Source organism: Mesocricetus auratus, unplaced genomic scaffold, assembly GCF_017639785.1.
Source record: "Mesocricetus auratus isolate SY011 unplaced genomic scaffold, BCM_Maur_2.0 Super-Scaffold_100013, whole genome shotgun sequence".
NCBI classification, from domain to species: Eukaryota; Metazoa; Chordata; class Mammalia; order Rodentia; family Cricetidae; genus Mesocricetus; species Mesocricetus auratus.
This window is the reverse complement of record NW_024429196.1, coordinates 72,460,386-72,476,632: the sequence shown is the minus strand read 5'-3', so window position 1 is coordinate 72,476,632 and position 16,247 is coordinate 72,460,386. Positions and strand designations below refer to the sequence as shown.

General features: G+C 50.3%; 1 protein-coding gene across 3 annotated transcripts in view; it reads right to left on the bottom strand.

Moving 5' to 3' along the window:
- Window positions 1-16,247, bottom strand: part of Syk (spleen associated tyrosine kinase) — a 76,030-nt gene that overhangs the window by 24,890 nt on the left and 34,893 nt on the right. For all 3 annotated transcript variants that reach the window (XM_021224917.2, XM_013110528.3, XM_013110529.3), the window contains exons 4-5: window positions 1,736-1,874; window positions 397-478 (exon numbers count right to left, since the gene is read on the bottom strand). In XM_021224917.2, coding sequence (XP_021080576.2) covers window positions 397-478; window positions 1,736-1,874 — 221 coding nt within the window. The remainder of the gene's footprint in view (window positions 1-396; window positions 479-1,735; window positions 1,875-16,247) is intronic.

The window sequence follows — 16,247 nt, the reverse complement described above, 5'->3', positions numbered from 1 at the left end:
TACTGTAAATGTTCTGCTTCAAGACTTTTCTCTTTTACTGGGTAAAAAACCCATTCAATTAAGTAAGATATTTTTGAGACAGAGTCTCACTATATAGATCAGGCTGGCCTTGAACTCACACGGATTGCCTACTTCTGTCTCCTCAATGATGGGATTAAAGGTAGGTGCCACCACCCCTGGTAACATGTGCAATTAAAATCCACTAGTTTTCTTTAAAAGTTATAGTGATTGGTTATCCTTCAACTAACAATTCTTAGAATTGTAGTGACATTGAGTTTAATCACATGGTAAAAGACAAAGCCTCATCCTGCTTGAGTTTGGAAGGGACAAATCTGACGCCAGGCTAATAGTGACCAGTATCCCCCAAACCAGGCCCTCTGTGTCCCAGCCACTCACCCATCTGTGCGCCTATCTTTTGGCATGGTACGGTGAGGACTCTTAACAGCCCATCTGGCTTGTAAGAGTAATGTTCCACTAGCTGCAAGAGAAGCAAGGAAGAGAGTGGTTAGTAGAGGGGGAGAAATGGAGACAACAGAGCCACGGCTCTCAGACTCTAAAGACACTGAAACCCCAGACAGTCTCTTCCACAGGGCACCTGGGGATCGGCTGCAGACGTCCTTGGGTAGAGCCAACAAATGTTTAGCCTTATCCATAACTAAGAATGCAGAGTGAATGATGCACACTGTTTACCGCTTAGCTAACATTCTCCGCTCTTATACAGACCAGGACTCCAACCCAGGGAATGGCACCACCCACCACAGCCTGGGCCTTCCTACATTAATTAATGTGATCAAAACAGTCCCCACTGACATGCTCATGCTCTAATCTAGTCTACACAGTCCTTCATTAAGACTTTCTTCTCAGGTATTTTAGAGTGTGTCAAACAGACCATTAAAACTAACCATCACACAGACAGATGATGATACATTAGGGATTTGGAGTCTCCATACCACCCCATCTTCTAGTCCTTTATTGGCTCAGTTGTTTGTTTGCTGAGATAGGGTTTTGCTAGGTAGCCCAGGCTGGCCTTGAATTTACTATGAAACTGTAGCTATGATGCCAAATTAAGGAAGCAACGTGTGCTTAGTAGCAATTGTGGGGATCTGGGTGTGCAATGTCGGGGTGCCTCTGTATGCCTGAGTTGCCTCTAGCTTTAATGACAGCTAGGTTGAGAATGAACCCTCTGTAGAGCAGGCATGCAGAGTTCGTGGACAGGCAGCTGCCTGGAGCAGAGAAAGAGTAGAGACACCCTCCCCAAGCTGCTTTACCCTCCTATGGGGCTCTACTATGAGGGTAGTCCACCCTGGTGTCACCCGGGCATCTCACAGTTCCAGGACCAGCTGGATCACAGCCCCTGGGTTCTTTCTTCGGTCATCTGTGATTGTGTGTGATGCTATTTCCAGATGGCGGGACTTTCTGTTAAATTCCAGACACTGCCCTGAAGCACATGATCTTGAGGCACCGAGAACTTAAAAGCTCTAGATGGAAACTCTGCAGCCTCTCTGACTTGATGACAGTCTCTGTGTCAAGAGTTCTCAAACGTGCCATTTAGAAATCAGAGAGTGGAGTGGATGGGACAGATAGTCTTGTCCCTCCCCTTGTTTCTAAGAGTTTTGGAACTATCTATCAGTCTCATGGGCCTGCATTGTGCCCTTCAGAGGGGGGAGAGAGACAGAGACACACAGAGAGATACAGAGACAGACAGACAGATACACACACACACAGATATACTCACCTGCCAGAGGGTGTCGAACTTCTTCCCCTCAGGGATGGAAAGCTTCCCCGTCTTGTCCCTGTCAATGCGGTAGTGCAAAACCTTCCCTTCGTGCAGCAGGCACAGAGCATAGGAGCCGTTGTTATCTCGGGCCCTGATCCTGTAGACAGAAGACACTGGATCACCCCCTACTCTGACCCAGGAAATAGTACCCTAGCCACAGTGGACACAGCAAGTGCTCACCAGAACCTGCAAGTGGGCGTGGGCTTGGCAGGCAGCACCCAGACCTCGAGGCCCCTGGAAGGCTCAGTACCAGAGCCAGTGAGCCAGCAAAATGGAAATGCCAGAAGTTGGAGATGGACCATGCAGCAGGCTGTGGAGTTCTGGAGATCAGGAAAGGAGGTTGGGTCTGTGTAGCTCAGGGCAACAGGCACAGGTTTTAGGTATCTATGAAGCCCCTAGGCTCATCCTCATTTTTTCCTCTCTCTCTCTGTCTCTCTCTCTCTCTCTCTCTCTCTCTCTCTCTCTCTCTCTCTCTCTCTCTGTCTCTCTCTCTGTCTCTCTGTCTCTCTCTCTCTCTCTCTCTCTCTCTCTCCTTTTTTGAGACAGGGTTTCTCTGTGTATCCCTGGCTGTCCTGGAACTCACTCTGTAGACCAGGCTGGCCTCGAACTCACAGAGATCTGCCAGCCTCTGCCTCCCGAGTGCTGGGATTAAAGGTGTGCACCGCCACCACCCAGACTCACCTCCATTTTTAAACCACAGGTGCAGGTGTGGTTTGGATGGGGAATCCAGTGGCATTTTAACAGAACCTTCCAGAGCACACATGAAAGATTACCAATGCTTCTTCACTTTCGTACCCGTTCCCCAATGCCAGGGCCAGGTTTAAAACACTGTTTGGTATTATCAGGTGGCATCGACATCCTGTGCCTGAGAAGGGAATGGCAGCTGTGTGGGAGGAGCCAACAGAGACAGCCTGAGGTCCAGCAGGCATCTGCAGATGAACCGAGGACTCCATTTCACTGGTATCGTGAGCTACATGTATGTAACATTCCAGGCCTCCATGCTGGGTGGCAACACACAGGCTCACCCTTGAACAGAGACACATGAACAGGGCAGTCCTGACACTACAGGAGGAAGCAGTGATTCCAAACCGTAGGTCCCAGCGAGGGTGTGTTCCAGGCTGACACAGCACCAAGAGGTGTGACTCTTCAAGTTTAAAGCCTCATTCTCCCCAGCCTTTCCACTCCCCCCTTTCCAGCAATTCACACCTTCTGATCGTGAGATCCATCCGGGGAAGCGTGAGGCCTTTGCATTTTGCTAAAACAAGGAAGATGGAGTCTCAGGGCATCCAGCAAGCAGCACTCAGATGCTCTAAGCTTGAGAGTAGCTTGGTCAGGCCCCAGCTGCCAGGGGGAGAAGGGTGTCTGCAAACTGGCATGATCTGTACTGCCTTCTCTGGACATAAGATGTCAAGATCACAGCCACAGTTCAGACTGAGCTGGGCCTTGGAACCGGATGTGACCACACTTCCCTTTCTCCTGCCATGCAGCCCATCTCTTGAAGGTGGGGGGAGGTTGTAACTTTAAAACGATTTCCTTTTGAAATGGTGCCTTGGTTGGCACAGTAGCCAGGGCTCCGTCCAACCCCCTGCTTGAAGCTCAGGGCAGCTGGCAAGATACCCAAGATATGACTGGTGGAAGATACACAGCCAAACCCTTCTTGGTCATTGTGGATGGCTATTCTGAAATTTCGCCACTATGGAAACAGCCCCTTGGTCCTACAGTGAGTCACAAGCACCTTGAGGTGCCAATTCCTTTCAGATGGTCATGTGGCTGATGAAAGCCTTGCTGGTTACTGGGAAATGCCCAACCATGCAATAAAACACCATATATGGACAGAGAGCCCAGTCTGTTCTCTAGAGAAGACATGCACAGCGTGTGCTAGCTCTATTTTATAGACACCAGCGGCTTGCAGAAAGGGTAATGTGTGTACAAACGTACATTTAAGGGGCTGGGTATGTGACTCAGTGGGTAAGATCACTTGCTGTGAAAGCAAGCCGACACAGTCACATGTAAGTGTCTGCAAGTGTCAGAGAGGGAAGACAGGCAGACTCAAAAGCTTTAGGGCTGACCAATGCAGCTGCAGCAGTGAGCTTCAGGTCCTGTGAGATCCTGTCTCAAAAACAAGGTGGAAAGTCTTCCTCTGACACCTGTGCTCACAGGCATGCACACGTGAATAGGCATGAGACACAGTGTTGATGGAGAGATGGGGGAAAGAGAGGGGAGAGAGAAGGGGGAGAGAGGAGAGAGGGGGGAGAGAGAGGGGAGAGAGAGAGGGAGAGAGAGGAGAGAGAGGAAAGAGAGGGGAGAGAGGAGAGAGGAGAGGGAGGATAGAGAGGGGAGAGAGAGAGGAAGGATAGAGAGGGGAGAAAGAAGAGAGAGAGGAGAGAGAGGGAAGAGAGAGAGGAGAGAGAGAGAAGAGAGAGGAGAGAGAGAAGAGAGAGAGGAGAGAGAGGGAAGAGAGAGAGGAGAGAGAGAGGAGAGGGAGGATAGAGAGGGGAGAGAGAGAGGAGAGAAGAGAGAGAGGATAGAGAGGGGAGAGAGAGGAGAGAGGAGAGAGAGAGGAGAGAGAGAGAGAAAAGGACAAAGGAGGAGGGGAACATGGAGGAGGAGATCTACACCTATCATCCTACCAACATGAAGCAGAGGCGGGAGGGTCAGTAGTTCAAGGCCACCCTCCATTATACAGTGAGTTGGAGGCTAGCCTGGGGTACAGGAGACACTGTCTCAAGGAAAACAAACCAGAACCAGAAGCATGGAAGCGTCAGCTTATGAAGAATGTGTGTATACACCTATAAAAGATGCTTCGGGACAAATGACCAGAAGACATATCTCCTTGATGAGAATCCTTCATGCCTGAGATCGCTAAGTCATGGAAATAAAAGATGGGGTCTGAATTTCTGCTTGCAGACTCACATTGAGCTTGCTAATTAATCCATCTTGACTCCAGCCTTGGTTGTTTTTCCCTAGCTAATGTTGACAAGAAATCTCTAGCTCCATGATGCTCACCTCTCTCATGCTAGAGTAGGAGAGTCCATGGGGGCCAGGAATTTAGGGCTAGCCTGGACAACATAGCAATGTTTCTCTGTTAAACAAACAAACCCAACACAGCAGACCATGGCGCCCAGTGAGGCAGTGTCCAGAGAGACAGTGCAACTGACCTCGTGAGAAACCTGGGGAATCCCAACTAAGCTCACAGTGGAAATGCCATGACACTGTGGACCCTGGAAGACGTCTAAAGATGAGTCATCCAAGTGTTGCCGGGATGGAGCAACACTTGCCCTCCTGTGCTGCCAACGGAGCACACATCCGACCCACCACTTTGGAAAGCCACCTGGGAGGAGCTCCTGCCACTACTCATGCCACAGGGCCAACAATTCCACCTCCAGGTGTTAGAGATGCACAGTCAGCAGCGGGAAAGTCGACATCAGCAAGCTAAACCCTGTTCCCCCTCCTTCCTTCTTCCCAGGGTGTCTATTTCATCATCCTTCCAAGGAGCCCTTTTCGAAAAACCTACATCTCATACTCGTCAAATTTTGTTACTTTTTAAATATTTTTCCACTTCATACTCTCTGCCTTGAACTGGCAATTCTAAATGCCATGAATCTAATCGCTATAACAACTATTCATTTTTCATGTGGCTCCTTCTCACTGTGGCTGCTCAGGATATTTTGCATAATTAGAGTCTTTAATAGATCCCATAGAGTTTAGGTAAACACTGGCTATGAGTCCTGGGGAAAAGGAAAACTGTTTTAAGGTACAGGAAAACATCTACAGAGAATTTAAGCTTCCAACTTCCTTTGTACCTGTTTGGAGGAAAAAACAAGCTACATCACAAATCTAAGGAAAGTTATTGCAAGCTCACTGAAGTAATAGCCCCCAAGTTTTACTCATTTTTTTAAATGCAGTAAAGGAAGTAAAAAAAAAAAAGCATAGTGGATCCATTATAATTCCTAACCGCTCCCCTTTATTTTGTCTGTTGAAATGTGCAGGACCCCTGTCCTGTGATAAGAGAGACAGGTAGTACATGATTTAGATAAAAAACAAACAAACAAAAAAAAAAACGATTATGAGAAGTTATAATGAGAGGGATCTTTGCTCAATCAAACGTGTGCACTTGTACCTCAGAAGGTGTGTTGGACTGGCTCTCTCTGTGTTTCCCAGAAACTGCACACAATCCCAACGTTCACAAGCAACTGAATAAATTGTCACATCCTACGGCAAATCCATCCATGTGACAGAATGGGCTGGGACAATGCAGTGAATGAGTGACTGCTACACAGAGGACTGAAAGTGTCACAAACAGGAAATGCACTGAGGCCGGGGACCGGCTCTACTGGCAAAGCACTCGTGCCACACAAGCACAAAGGCCCGAGTTCGGATCCCCAGGACTCGCACTCCCAGGTGTGGCGATGGGTGTCTGCAGCTCTAGTGTTGAGGGGGTGGGGACAGGAGGATCCTGGGGGCTCACAGGCTACCAGCCTGTTTAAATTGGTGAGCTCCAGGTTCAGTGTGGGGCCCTGTCTCCAAAGACTAGAAGGGGGGGGCGACAGCTGGGAAGACGCCCAGTGCTGGCTTCTGGCCTCCGCAAATGCCCTCACGTGCACACGTGTGTCTGCGTGCACACATGCACATACCACCCCCAACCACACGGGAGTGAGCATGCTCCCTGATTCCACATACACGAAGTCCCAGGAGGGCAAAAGCAAAAGATTGTGTGTAGAGATATGAATCTTGGTGGTAAAACTGAAAAAGAAAGAAAGAAAAGAAAAAAGAGACACAGAATGTATACACTTTATGAACACAGGTCTAGGAGCGCATCCCCCTGGGTGAGGGGAGGGAGGTTGGGGGAGGGTGGTATTCCATTTCTTGTCTTAGGTGGTGCTTGCTTGATGTTCATTCATTAAACTGTCCCTGCCTAGCTCTAGTGGATTTAGTATCTCACTGTAAAAACAGCATGGAAGATATAAGGAGGAAATGGAGATGGCCTCTTGGTTTTGGACAAGTCTTTCTGCTAAGATCCCCTCTTCTTGGAGGCTATGTGCAAGTGACCCTCTGTATTGGAGGCCAAGCCCTCAGGCAACAGGTAGCTGACAGCTGTGGTTACTGTCTGGACACCGGGCCTGAGCTGTGCCCATGGTGGCTGGGAGGAAATGAAGGCAGAGGTGGGAAACCCACAGGCTCAGCATCTGGTAAGTGACAAGACCGTAAGGGCTGGCCTCACCAACGGTACAGCAACTTGAGGTATCTGCAGGCTGCGGGCAGAGCCTGCCTGGCGTTATTTTTAACTCAAAACAGGAGAGCTCGTTAGGAAGCTGCCCCCTGGCTTCCATCTTGACCGTTTCCTGTTTCTAAAAACCCGGCAGGTATCGTGGGTGACACCTGGGCCAGGGTCTATGGGCAGAGCACCAAGGTTAACCATTAGGATTCTGTTGGGTTCTACTGTCCCTAGACTGCTCATAGTCTGGCCCTTGACCAATGTTTAACACGTGTGTGTGTGTGTGTGTGTGTGTGTGTGTGTGTGTGGTGTGTGGTGTGTCTATGTGTGTGTGGGGTGTGGTGTGTGTGTGTGTGTGTGGTGTGTGTGGTGTGTCTATGTGTGTGTGGTGTGTGTGTGTGTGTGTGTGGTGTGTCTATGTGTGTGTGGGTGTGTGTGTGTGTATGTGTGTGGTGTATGTGTGTGTGTGTATGTGTGTGTGTGGTGTATGTGTGTGTGTGTGTGTGTATGTGTGTGTGTGTGTGTGTGTGTGTGTGTGTGTGTGTGTGTGGTGTGTGTATGTGTGTGTGTATGTGTGTGTGTGTGTATGTGTGTGTGTGTGTGTGTGTGTGTGTGTGTGTGGTGTGTGTGTGTAGTGTGTGTGTGTGTGTGTATGTGTGTGTGTGTGTGTGGTGTGTGTGTATGTGTGTGTGTGTGGTGTGTGTGTGTATGTGTGTGTGGTGTGTATGTGTGTGGTGTGTGTGTGTGGTGTGTGTGGTGTGTGTAGTGTGTGTGGTATGTGTGTGATGTGTGTGTATGTGGTATGTGTGTGTGTGTGTGTGTGTGTGTGTGTGTTGAGGACAGAGGATGACATTGGGGTCTTCCTTTTGAGCCAGGACTTCTAACTGAACACTGTCAGCAAGTTCCTGAGAGCCTCCTGTCCTGTCCTCAGTGCTAGGGTGACAAGCATGGATGTGGGTTCTGGGGACTGAACACAGGTCCTCAAGCTTGTAGAAAACTACCTCACTGACTTTGCTACCTCCCCAGCTCAACATTTGACAATTTCCACCCTTAGGTTTCCTTGTCGTAAGTGAGCAGATCTTTAGTTTGCCCTATGAAATGCTAGTTTTAAGGTGATGCCGAGGATTGCTCTGGGATGCTGTGTTAACTGTCCTTACAAGAGTCCCTGTTCTCCCTTGTCATGCTCCCCAGAGGCTGGGTCTTGATTAAACGGGCAGAGCTTGTGTCTGCCCCTCCCAGAGGTCAGAGAGGAGGGCTTGATGCGCTTCTCTACTCTTCTGTGTCCTCCAGAGCGAGAGAATGTGTGGGCAGTGATGAGGCCAGGCACAGAGCCAGGACCTGGGAGGTGATAAGACCCGGTAGACCGCCTCCCTAGGACTCTAGGGATATGGTCTGCATCTGCTGCCAACAGAACAGCGCAGCAGGTACACTCCAGAGAGGAGAGGGGAGGGGAGGGGAGGGGAAAGAAGGGGAAGGGAGGGATGGGATTACTAGGTGGGAGAAAATGAACCTTACTCAGAGCTAAGAATGCACAGCGGCTTTTGTAGGAGGGCTAAGGAGAGAGGGTGATGGGGTTCCAGGAGTAAGTGACACCAAACAGAAACATTGTGTCTGCCAATACCCTGAACTAGCCACACACAGGCACCCTGGGTGTCCTCCGTGCTGACCCTGAAAGCAAGATCAGTTCCTAAAGCAAACAGGATCTGGGGCATGCCAAGCATGCCTTCTCCGCAGTGCGTCTTTTAAAACAGTTTTCACAAACGTCTCTCCCTGGATGGTGGAGGTGGTGCATTATGTAAAGCGCTTGCCTTGATGCATGATGGCCCGAGTTCAAGCCTCAGGATCCATCCCTATTAAAACAAACAGCGGCCAAGTGTAGATTTGTGCTTGTAGTCCCTGCACTGGGGAGGCAGAGGCAGACCACTGGGGAGGCAAATCTCTGGCACTTACTGGGTTGCAGGCCCAGTGTCTGAGTGAAAGACACTGCCTTAACAATTAGGTGGACCTCTGGCCTTTACACACACACACGCACACACACGCACGCACGCACGCACGCACGCACACACGCACACCAAATGCTTCCTTCTCATGGTCTCTCTGCTCCAGTCCCCGAAGGTCGAGTTCTTTTTGTGGTTTCTCTCCCAGCTTCCTAGGGCCTCTGTACAGCAGCAGTGAACGACTCCTGACATCAGTTCAGGGCTGTCTTTGAACTTTTCCTTCAGACAGGCTGTGACGCTTCTTTCGATGACCCTACTGGCAAAGCCGCAGGGATCAAATGAACGACCTGCTTTGATCCATCATGGCAGGGTGGGAAGACTGATTGAACTTGGCTTTCACTGTGGCACAGGAGGTTCACAACAGCTACGGCTCATTCATTAATGAACAAGGAGAGGCGTTTCTTTGATGCCCACAGTATAATTTTGTAATGCGTGTACAGAACACAAAGTGAGCTGAAACTTGAGGAGGCAAAATTGTTTGGCAAATAAAAGCAAAAGCATGGACTTGGGGCTGGGGAAGATGGTTCGGGCAGCAAAATCCTTGCTGAGCAAGCATGAGGACCTGAGTTCAATCCCCAGAACTCACATACAAAGCTGATGGGGGTGGGGGACACATCTTTTTAATCGCAGCACTGGGGAGGTGGAGAGAGGCAGATCTCTCACTGGCCAGACAACCTAGCTTAATTGATAAACTCCAGGTCCTAGTGGTTGGATCCTGAGAAATGACATTTAAGGCTGACCTCTGACCTCTGTATGCATGCACTCATATGTACACCTGCATGCTCATGTACACACACACACACACACAAACACACACACACACACACACACACACGAGTGGGGTTAAGACAAGCACTTCTACTAGTACAGCACTGCAGTGGGCAGGAGTTGAAGTTCAGGCCAATGCAGGGCCTCCCCACAGATGATTATCAACCAATCATGAGCTCAGAAGCATCACCCCAAACGTAAGAGTAAGCATGAGTTACGAGAAAGGAGGTATCCAGTATGAGAGACAAGAAGAAAAACGGGGGGGGGGATTATATACCTAGACAGCTCAGTATTAAAATCACAAAGTATGGAGTATAAATTAGCTCTTCAAAGACCCCTGTGGCAGAGAAAGAGAGGCAGTGGACAGAGCATTCAGGAAAGGACGCCGTGAGGAGGCCCCAGCATCCTTCCTCTGAAGGAGGAACTGGTTTGTGAATGGAGGGGAGCAGCACTCGGGCAAAGGGAAAGCCGGCATCTTTGACTGGAGAGATCCGTGGATGGAGGAACCACGGCACACCACAGCCACAACTTGCTCCTAAGTTCCCCTTGTTTGGAACAGATGTAAAGCTAACACTTTTCATTTTTCTCCAAATTACAACAAACCATTTTTCAAAAAAAAAAAAAAAAGAGGTGTTACAGGAGGCTGTGAACTGCCTGCTGTGGGTACTGAGACCCAAACCCTAGTCCTCCGGAAGAGCAGCAAGAGCCCATGACCACTGAGCCATCTGTCCAGCACCTACTTCCCTTTTTAATCCGTATTTAAGTTTTGCCTTGCAAGCTTGACAGCTCACTCCTCTTTCTAGTACCTTGTCAGCTGGTGTGGGCATTGATCTCAGAGCCCAGTACACACTGGGCAAATGCCAATCACTGGTCCTTAGCCCCTCTAGAGGGTGCTTTTGCAGGTCTCTTAGACAGTCTCACACAGAAGTATCATGTAGAATGAAGGCTGACTCTCTCCCCAGTCAAATACTAGTGCTTGGATGTGCTGCAGGACTGTTTGCCCATGTATGGTAACAGACGATAGAAGTCTCAAGTGACCACTGCTCTTCATGTAGCCTGCCTAGACATCAGGCATCTCCACAGAGTCAGGCAAGGGGTTGGGGACCCTCCATGCACACCTGCCAAACTCTCAGTGACACATACCTGTGCACACATATATGCACATGTATGCATACCCACATTCACACACAGAGAGACATACTTAGACACTCACACGTCTAAGAGACATCTGGGCTTCACCCCCTTGGACTGTGTGCACACCCTACTCTCAATATAGGAAACAAGGGCTTCTAGGGGTTTAGTTTAACTGAGGTACTAAAGAGCTATTATGGAAAAGGAACACGTAGGAGTCCCTTCCTGTAGTGAGATATCCACGCCGCCTGTACCTGTAAGCGCTGACCAGGCCTGTTTGGGCCTGGTCACAGGTGCAGACATGAGGGAGAATGAGATTAGGTCTGGGGTGTGGGGTGGGGCTCTCTCTTGCCGGTGAGTCACAGGGAGCAGCCTGTGCGGATCCTTAGAGCGGGAATCTGCGGCGGCCGTCTGCTTCTTGTGTAAGCGACCTCTCCCCGAAACGAATTATATTTAATATTTGAACCTAGTCCTGTGAATCATTATCCGTGCCTCCGCACCTTCCGATCATGCACAATGATAATGACCGAAGCAAAGTGCCAAGGGCCATCCCAACTACAAGTGACAGGGATGATCCTCAGCTCCCAGGCCAGCTCAGGCCACAGACATAACTCCCATCTTCCTTACCCAGTGTCCACATGGGTGTCTCAAAATCACCTGGATTTCCTTTCTCTAATGAAGTTTCTCAAACTCCCCATCTCATTCCCATCCCCAGCACTCAGCTGGTCCACAGACAGCATTATTCTCACCCCCTGAAGGCATCTGCGATGGGTCCACCTCAGACCTGGTCTCCAGCTCCCCTCCCAGGGGGCTCGGAGAGTGTCCCCTTCCGGCAAGTGATCATAAGACAATGGGGGGACATCTACTCTTCCACCCAGCCAGTCTGCATCACCTGGGGACACTCTTCTATGCATGGTGTTCTGCTCTCCTGGGACCTCCCTGGGTCTTTTTCAAGTCCTCTCCCACGAGGACTGAAGCCTGGGATTCACCTATTTGCTGTTACTGTAACTGCCTGTCCCTGGAGGACACACTCCCCGCAGGCGGCACCTTCCCTGCTGAGCTTCCCACTCCTGGGAAGTCCAGCCCTTCCCAGTCCACCCCACTCCTGCCACCGCCTTGGACTCCTGATTCCACTAGTCTACTGTGCCCTCTGCTCAGCAACCAAAGCCCCAGATGCTGGCAGAGGCAGCTGCCAAGTTCTACCACAGGATGACCAGCCAGGCTGTGTAACTTCCTTCCTCCCTACCAGCCTTCCTGCCCCTCCCCCAGACCTCCCCTGCACCTCCTGCCCCTTGTCCTGCTATCTCTCCTCCCTTCCAGGTAGTGGTCCTTTTGCAGTCTCAGAATATCACATGGTCAGCTTTACTCAGCTACTTCACTTTTCCCTGGTCTGGCCATCTCCTTTCCCATGGCTGGTCACAAGCAACATGTAGGTCCCCAGGGCTCTGCACAGATACTCCTCCTGCTGAGATACTCCCTTCCTCAGCTAACCGCCTCTTCCTCTCTCAGAGCCCTTTGGAAGCTCCTTTCCTCAGAGTTCCTCCCACCGAGGCACTGTTGCCCAAGCTAAGATTGCAGCTGTTGAAGACAAGAGCCAGGTCCTTGCTCCCAAGGCACTCAGAGGGAGCGGAAATGAAAAGGAGTAAACGTGTAGACAGACACAGCAACCCTGTCATGGGGGCAGGAACAGCGTCGTTAAATTCTACTAGACAACAGAGCTAGGGGCATGGCTCCCATGGAGTGTGAAGTACACAAGCATGAGGACTTGAGTTCAATCCCTTGATGTAATGGTTTGTACGGGGAGGCAGAAACAGGGGGATGCCCTGGGCTGGCTGGCCAGCTGGCCTGGCAGAATCAGGTGAGCTCCAGATTCAAGGACAGATCCTACCTCCAAACATAAGGTGAAAAGCAATAGAGAGACACCAAATGTTGACTTCTGAGCCCCTGTTCAACACATAATGAATATGTATACACACTGTGTACGTATACTCATGAATATGTATACACACTGTGTACATACACCCATGTCTATGTATATACATAGACACACAGCGATGAGACACCACGGCAGGGAGTACCATGTTTTTATGTTGCAGGTTCTGTAACATGTGGACCCGAATGACATCTTCCTGGACACAGAAAGCATGGTGAGGTGGGGAGGAAGGTCTGTGTCTATGGTTGGGGAACCCCAGCTCCCAGCATGCTGCATGCTGCTCATCCAGTCAGACACATGACTCTCTTATTGAATGAATAACTGCTTCTGTGCTTTTTTTTCTTGGTTTTGTACAACATATGCTCCAAGTCAGAAAATAGGAACTGTGTCTCAAACAGCAGTTTAGTGACTTCCTGGCTTGATGACTGCATAAATATGAAATTTATGGTTCTTGGGATTACAGCGGTAACCTGCTGCCTCCACAGCTGCCCTGGGGACTCCTGTGTTTTGTGCAGACTCTGGCTGAAGGCCTGAAGCTTTAATTCACTCATGAATTCCTTGATGGGAAGGGAAAGTGGGGATGAAGGACGATGAGGTGAGGCCAGTCTCGCCTGTCACAGTGGCGTTTCAAGTGTCGGGCATTTACACCAGGGTGGACTCAGCTCCTGGGGCAGAGTGACCCCATTCCAGACCACATGGCTGGGAGCAAACGTGTGGGCGGCAGGTGGCTGTATTTGCTATGGGGAGAGCTTTGGTGGCCTACTCCCATTGTCTGGGTCTTCCCAGTCTTTCTTCTGCAGGTAGCTGATAGAGTAGGGTAGGGAACTAACAGCATGAGAAAGAGGAGGTGGCGAAGGCTTCTGAATCCTGTACTTACACCTGAGAGGAGGCGGGGCATTATTACCAATGTGGGACTTGATGTTAGTAGTAATGCGCACTGTCCCTAGACAGAGGACTTGCTACACTGGACCATAAACAGACCTGAACGAGATCAAGGCTGCTGTCTTCTGCTTTTACCAAGTACTCTGCATGACTGTCTGGGCCTTCACCTTGTTTCACTGAGCACTGAGAACAAGGGAGGACAGTGGAGATGAACCATGCTCCGGGCACTAAGTTCCCACAGCAGGGGTGTGTGTACAGAAATGACACAGAGGCCCCGCCGAGCACTGTACACAGGGATGCAGCAACACAGAAGACTCAGGGCCTGTCTTCCTGTGAGTGGGGTAGAAGCTGACACACGTACATCCCGCATCGTGCCCTGGGGTACCCACAGCACAGCATCGTGCCCTGGGGTACCCACAGCACAGCATCGTGCCCTGGGGTACCCACAGCACAGCATCGTGCCCTGGGGTAACCATGCCTTCCAGCAAACGTTAAATTCAGCATCTGTACCCAAGGCATAAGAGGGCAGGATGCTGTAGCCATGACACCAAATACTCAGTACCCGGGTCGGCATCTAATAGCTCAGAGCACAGGTTGCCCTGCCTCGCCATAGTCTGTTCTGGACACTACAGCTGGACAGGCCCCAGCGAATATCAGGCAGGCCTGGTCCTCCCCACACAGGAGGACTACTGAGCTCATCCAACATGACAAATCTTTATGCTGTGAGTCGTCACTAGCCTGGCCCTCTTGCTCCATCCCATGCTTCTCGCACTGAACCAGCTATGGCAGGGCTGGCCCTCTGACCTGTTCCCGCCTCCAGGTACCAGCATGTGCTGTTCCCCGGGCAGGCAGCTCCTTCTTACACAGTTTCTAATCCCTTCAGCACAGTGAAGTTTGCATGAAACAGAACTCCGGCACCCAGTCCAGCATGCTCTGGTCCCTCACACAAACCTCAGTAGAAGTCGGCGCTCTGTGGATGTGGGATCCACATCCATAAAGCCACCACCACAGACCGAAATACTTGCAGAGAAATTCATGTCTGGGATGAACACGTACAGATTTTTCTCTTCTCAGTGTTCTCTCTTTACAAAGACTTATTTTGAGTTTTCTGTGTGTGATGCAGGCAGCAGTTGCCAACAGAGGCCAGAAGACAGTGTCAGGTATCCTGGGGTTGGAGTTACAGGCAGTTGTAAGCCACCCAGCTTGAGTGATGGGAACTAAACCCTGGACCTCTGCAAGTGCTCTTAATTCCTGTCTCCCTAGATCCATTGTCAGTCTCTAAGCAATATGGCATGACAACTGTGTAGTACTGACATCGCATTAGGCGTGTTTAGCGGTGACTCATAGTCTACGGAGAGTACACACATGTGCAGCTGTCCTGGAACCAAGGCCTGAGGCTACAGGGGACAGACTACATGATCTTCACAACTCATCCTGCACCAACCTGCCAAAACATTATGTGTATGAAAGCAGACTTGTGCAGAACTTACTTCTGCAGTCCAGTGGTCATGCCAGTGCCGGGAGCTCTGTTCCTTGTGTAAGAAGAGTCTTCCTATGCTCATCCAGGAGGGATGGGCTCACAGCGGGCTTAGCAAGTGACAGGAGACATTTTCTTTAGGAAAATATAAACAAAAAGAAAAACCTGCCTGAAAGAAAGGGGAGAGGAAGAGGCCAACAGCTGCCTTAGCCTCTTGCCTGAGCCAGGAAGGGCAGGCACTCCTGGATGACATGTCCCTTCTGAGAACGTCAACTGTAAGTCTAACCCAGTTTTGACTTTAAAAACTCTATGCCCTGAACATTCATTGGAAGTAAGGACATTTTATGAAATGAACTGTAAGTGGGTTAGTTCTGGGTTATTCAATCAAGTTCAAGATCTCCTTAAACTTTGGTTCACTGCCACTGAGGAAACAGGACAGAAGCCTGGGATGGATTGGGGTCAGGGCTGGTTTACGAGACTTCTTGAGAGCCTGCGACTCTATTTCCCATAACCTGTGAGTACTTGTGTGGAGGAAGGAAGATGCAGCGGGGTTGGGGCCACCTGGGCTCACTGGAGCACAGAAGGCCTAGAGGCCGACTTCCCACAGACTCCACTCCGTTCACACACCCAGACTAAAGGAGAGCATGGAAGACACTCCAGACACAGCTGAGCTCATCGGGCTCCCAAGGAAGCCAGGAAGCCACGAGACAGTTACCAAGTCGCAAGAATGCTGCCTCCTATTTCCTCTGTTTGAAGATCCCCTAGATTCCCTCACCAGGAGAATGGCCTGATGCTAACGATGGAGAAATCACACAGAAGCCACAGAGGGGAAACTCGGTCCCATGCTGACTACACACACTGGGTTGTGAGCTCACATGCATCTTTATTTATTCCTTAAGGCGGTGGCGCAGAGCTAGGGATGTAGAGAAGTGGGTAGAGCATCTGCCTGGCACCCATGAAGCCCTGTGTTCAATCCCCAGTACTGCAGAAACTAGGTGTGGTGGTCCACGCCCGGATTTCCAGCACTAAGGAGAGAGAGCCAGGGGGGCCATAAGCTCAAGGACAGC